General features: G+C 35.1%; 1 protein-coding gene across 2 annotated transcripts in view; it reads left to right on the plus strand.

Annotated features, from left to right (window-relative positions):
• Positions 1-4,902, plus strand: part of LOC126095159 (peptidyl-prolyl cis-trans isomerase FKBP4-like) — a 122,339-nt gene extending 117,437 nt beyond the window's left edge. Inside the window, exon 9 of one of the 2 annotated variants that reach the window (XM_049909881.1) lies at positions 3,342-4,902. In XM_049909881.1, the coding sequence (XP_049765838.1) occupies positions 3,342-3,494 (153 nt within the window). In that variant the 3' untranslated portion in view covers positions 3,495-4,902. Of the gene's footprint in view, positions 1-3,324 lie in introns of both variants that reach the window. The other variant, XM_049909882.1, reaches the window with a different exon arrangement.
• Positions 4,903-6,000: the final 1,098 nt, after the last annotated feature.

Below are 6,000 nucleotides of genomic sequence, written 5' to 3' on the forward strand. Positions count from 1 at the left end.
AATGTTTTGGAAAAAGGTTGAATAGCTGCTGGAGACAGGACAAGCTTCTGCCCAGGCTTGCAATGATAAAACAGGAAACCTGTTGAGCATTGGCCATGTGTTATTCCACCTTTGTTAAAAAATCATATGGCCAAATGGCAAGAATTTTTAATAAAGCTAAACTGCATGGTAATGAATGATGGGATCTGAGGTGACAAATACATTACTTACTGCGAAATGAGCAGAATGGTAAATGTACAAGGCTCTTCTGTCCAGTAGATAAGTCTACAACAAGGAATCAAAGTGAGAAATAAATAAAAATTAAGAAAATAATAATTTACCTGTAACTTAACTGATTCTTGGTAGTCTTGTCTTGGGTTTGCTGCAGGATCCTAAAAGCAACATAACTCCATATTTTGGTGATCCATCACTCTGCCATTTTCAAGGGAGACGCTGATGCTGCTGAGTCCCACTGAAGCATATGACGTCATCTTGATTTTAGGATCCTGCAGTAAATTCAAGAAGATGTCAACTTAGCTGATTGACATGTAACACACACAGGCAGGAAACAGCACATACCCTACTGGCTTTCAAGCTAGTACTGTTTATCTACTTTTAAGTCCTCACTCCCGGAGTTTCCGTTGTTGTAAAAAGAAGCAATGTGAAATAGAAATAGTTTCTGAAATAAGTTGGCAGAGGGTCTAGAGGTCATGAAGAGACTGGAGTAAGTATGAACAATATGAAGCTGCCTCAGACAAATGGACATGTTCTGCATAAAGACTCTCCAGAGTTACTTGTTGGTCATATGAAAGTGCATCTTCAGTATATTTTTGGGTATGGCTAACAGTTGCTCTCAGCATGGCTGTGTGTGATACACATATCTAAATAAATAATTAGTTATATGAGAATATAAAATAATAAGATAGTGCTAATGTTTGTTGATTAAAAAAATGATTCAGTAGACAGGCTCCCACCCTAAAACAGTCAAGGAATTTGCAGTAGATAGGAAAACTCTGGAAATAACTAAACATACTCTTACAAAAACAAAATGTAAAATTAAACTTTTTTGGAAGAAGTTCTATTCCTTTTCAAATTGTATCAGGAATCAGACAAGGAGAAGATTTGTCGCCATTATTATTCAACTATATGTTGGAGAAAGTTATAAGAAGAAAAACAAAAGGTTAATAACTTAATAAAGTTGGGTTGATCAAAAGAAGCAATAAATTGCTTGGCTTTTGCAGACGATCTTGTTATGCTTAGATGGAGCCTCATAGAATACAAAGAATAGACCAGAACTCCTGAAGGAAATAGCTGAGGAGGCATGTTAACAAATATCATTTGAGAAGACAGAATACATGACTAATGAAAGTAACTCACCAAGAATTTTAAAAACCAAGTATGGCAACATCTAGAAAACAGAAAATTTGAAATATCGGGGTGAAAATATAAATGTAAAAAGAGAAAAGAGGAAAAGCGCTACAATCAGGACTGAAAAAATTAAAAGAGCACATATGAATTTGAGAAATCTTTACAATAATGTTTTTTTAAATATGTTAAATTAAGGCATTGTAATCATTATCATCTTTAGCAGTTCCCAGCTTCAGGCTGGATCTATTTGGATCATAAGCCTCGCCATCTAATCCTGTTTTCCTACCATCTTTCTGGGTTCATTCAGGTCTTATGTATCTTCTTGGGAATCCTCACGATTTCCATTCTCTTTAAGTGCCTTCACCATCCTGGCCTAGATGTTTCTATCCTGCTCTGCAAGGATTCCACTTTCACTATTTCCCTTACCCTTTCATACTTAATCTTGTTTCCCCGTGTTACTTCTTTCCTACTTCCGGGGAAACTTTGTTTCAAATGGCTGTAATCTGCTTGCATCTCTTTTTTATTACCCATATTTCAGGTACATAGGTCAAAATTAGGATGTAGTAGCTTATGTATATCACTTCTTTGCTTATTTGTGGGACGCCTTTGTTCCAAACCAGGCTCCTAAAACTTTGTATGAATGCTTTTGCCTGTCTGCCAGCACATTCTTTCTCATTCTTCTGTTTTCCTCTATTACACTTCCCAAGTATATATATATTTCTCCCCTAGAAGTAACAATAATCTCACATATTTCATCCCATACTGTCACACAGTTTCTTCACAAGCATTCATTGTTCCCCCACATCAAGTCGTCCGCAAACACCATTGCTTTCATCTTGTCTTCCTCTGTTTTTTCTGCAACCTTCTTTGACATACTTGTGTACCAAGATACTTGTTATTATGTATGACAGTTGTTGTACAGAGGTAACAGACTATCATACCTGGTTAGTTCCACTTAAGTTAGGGTGTCATAAAATGGAGCTGTCAGTTTAGTCCTCTGCACTTCAGAACCCAAAGCGATCAGTAGCTGAAGCGTGTCTTGGAAAATTATATTCAGTACGCAGTGTATCAAATAATAGAGTGAAGCTGTATTCATATTGAGTATGTGGGTGGAGAGCATGCAGTTAGATTGCTGAAAAAATGTTAGTAAATCATCAATTTTGTATCATTTGTCACATTGTGAAATAAAAATCTATTTTAGTAACTGTTAACACAAATTGCATTTCATTTGCATTGTGCATGTGGTTTCTGTTTCCTCATCAGATATTAATGTAAATTTTGGGATTAATACAGAGTAACTGTTTGGAAGCCAGTTATACTAAAATTAATAATTTCCAGAAGTACCACCCCTTCCCCATTCTAAACAGTTTAAATGTAGCATGATGAAGAAACAATACAATTCCTGAGTTCCACACCTACAGTTGCTGTGTTTTTCTTGTGTATTGTTTCTCATGTTCTTCTGCTATTAGGTTCCAAGTGACTTGCCATATGGCTGGTGGGATGGGGGAAAAGTTATAGTGGAAAAGGATGATGAACTCGCTTCTCCACCGCCTCCTAAGAAATCGCTAACGCCTCTTAAGAAAATGGTCACCAAAGAAGGTGGTAATGATTCAAAAGGTCCATCATCAGATATAAAAAAGGATAAATCTGAAGAAATAGATGCTAAAGATTCTCTCAAGCCTCACATATCAAAGAAGATCATGGGCTAGAGCCAGACATTAGTAGAGAGCCAGGTGTGAATTGTTGACACCTGTTACAGTGTATGTTGTGGCTGTTAGTCATGTGTACAGCTGTTCTATAATTATTCTTTTAGTTAGTATCTTCTAACTTACTCATTACAAAATTGTATGTATAGAGATTGAGTTTTACTTTTAACAAAATGTTTTTGTCTGTGTTATGATAATTTATTATTTACAGTACGCTTAGAATAATGTGCCTGGTCTGTGGAGAACTATATTCTTTAGTGAGTTTGTGAAGTAATCTGTTGATTGCAGAAAGAGGAAGAGTGGCGGAGGAACCAGCCAGACGTGATGAAGACATTGGGAGAATGGGGTCAGGATGAACGAGAGCGAGAAATGACAGACTTTGAACGTGAAAATCCAAATATTTTAATGTTAAATAAAACTGGTGAATTCAAGAATATGTAAATGCATAATTTAATATTACACAAAATTTCTGATCTCATCCCAATTTCCACTCATTTAATGAACCTGGTAATTATTTGATTGTGTAATAAGAGAGAGAGAGAGTGTGTGTGTGTGTGTGTGTGTGTGTGTGTGTGTGTGTTTTGCTGATTTATATTAAATGTATTGTAGACTTTGCCTGTTGCCATTCATCCATTCATTTAATTGTTACATATAGTGTTCATCTAGACAGAAGAGTAATAAAGCATTTAGCTTATGTAGTAAAAGTGCATATGCCTTTTGCTGTTGTTGGTAATTTTGTTGAGAATAACTGTTATGAAATCACAGACATTTCTGATTAAGAAGATAATAGATTTGTACAACAATATTTGTTGGTCAATTTGTTTTTCAAACCAGTCATGTATCTCCAGGGTTATGGAGTGCCCTTAAATTTAATAAACTGAATACTTGATTATTAAGGGCTTCCAAGGTCCCCCCCCCCCCCCCCCCCCCCATGAGTACTTGGTAAAATCTCCTATTAACTAGTCAATGCAAACCACGTAATAGTAGTAACAGTAGTGGTGACCATAAATAAAGAAAAATTTTGCAGATCTCATTCAGAAGAATTACCAGGTTTCCGCTTTGTTTTTCAGTTTGGGGACAGAGGCCAAAAGATATTAGGCTCTAGACTTCATCCATTGTCTATGGACTGAAATGTCAAGAGAACCCAACAACTTCTTTTTCATTTGGAGTAGTTCTTTTTCTCACGGTGTTTCCTCGGAATTGTTTAAGGCTTAACATGCTTATAAAAACATGGACCAAATTAGGTTTATTATAGTAGCCTTTGGTGATGTACTGTATCTCCATGATGAATTAAATTAACAATTGGCTATATACTGCCTGACCTACCTAATATTGCCACAACCTATGAACTTATCTAATGTTAAGTTTTTACAAACTGCAGGTTCCAGCAGCATTCATATCTAGTTACTTTTCCGTGTTTTCCATTATGTTAGTATTGCCATTGGATATGTGGAGGTAATTTTGATGTGCTATGATGTGACATCCTGTACACGTTTTCAGAGGACAAACTTTAGTGGAATAAAAGTCCATTGAAACCCCGCTTATTTACTGATGATTCCTCCTGGAGTACTTTCACTTTTATACAAACATGCATGATGATAACTTGAATTTATCATTAAATGAGGGATTCCATTCCTATAAAAATCCATTATGTAATAGTGAAACTTGAAAACATTTTGTCTAATTTAAAGTTGTCATTTACTTATTTCACATGTTGTGCTATCATTAGGGTAAGTAATTATTTGTGTGTTTATAGAAAATGTTACAGTGAAATAAAAAAACTAGGAGAGTTACTTACTGGCAACAGTGCATAAACATTATAGTAAATAAAACAAAGCATTTTGGTTGACATCACCTGAGTTTTAAGTCAGTTGTAAGTGTAAAATATATCAGTATCACAGGGTGTAAACAGTCCTCATATGCATGAGCACTCAAGGCTCTACTAATGTGTAAGTTTTGTGTTTTAAACAAGTGTCTGTCTTGACTTATCCTACCTTCCAGATAATTCTCTTCCACAATATGATTAAGAGGTGAGTATGGATGTCTCATAAGTGAATAAAGCAAGACAGAACTTTCACAGACTAACTTTGTAACATTGGCATTGCTATTGTATACTTGTTTCTAAACATTGTTACAAATACAACTCCCAAAGAAATGAAAAATTGCACTGCTTAGCAGGAATCCTGTGGCTGCAAACACAGTTTACAAAGCATGTAAATCTTCCTGAAGGCTTATGTGTCACACCTTGTGGTCAGTATTCCTCCAGTTTTTTATTCCTTTGCTTTGCTCAAAATCATCAAAACTATGATTATGTCTATTCATCTTTTTCATAATTGTCTAGTGTGTGAAGATATCTCAAAAACTGATCAGAGGTGTCATCTAGACCATAAACTAAATCTCATTGCATCTCTACAAGTAACGTTTACAGTGCATCATCTGTGAAAGCTCATCAAAAAGTCATCCAAATGGGCTAATTTGTGTATCTGATTTTTGCTAAATTCTTTCATACTACCATGTCTTTTCCTATAATTTGGACAACTTAAAATTTCACTAATAATCCTGGCTTTCTTTCAATTTCTGAGCAAAATTTGCCCAAGAAATTTTTCTCAAAATCTAAGTAGGACTGTACACGGAACAAGATTGGTTTCTCAAAGATAACTGAAGGGAACAAAATGAGAAATATAAATAAAGTGTGTAAAGCACTGAGAAATTGCATACATATGACTTTAGTGCAAATGACAAAGTTATGTCAACCACTAGGAATTTACCACAAACTAAATTTTTACATTTAAATAAAAATAGCATGATGGCCAGTTCCATAGTGATGTGTTACATGGTTATGCAATTTCAAGAATGAAGATTCCTATCACCAGAATGCCAAGTACCAATGCTGATTTCCTTATGATATGCAGGTAATTATTATGCTTTGTTAAATATTGATGTGCTC

Source organism: Schistocerca cancellata, chromosome 8 (genome assembly GCF_023864275.1).
Source record: "Schistocerca cancellata isolate TAMUIC-IGC-003103 chromosome 8, iqSchCanc2.1, whole genome shotgun sequence".
Classification (NCBI taxonomy): domain Eukaryota; kingdom Metazoa; phylum Arthropoda; class Insecta; order Orthoptera; family Acrididae; genus Schistocerca; species Schistocerca cancellata.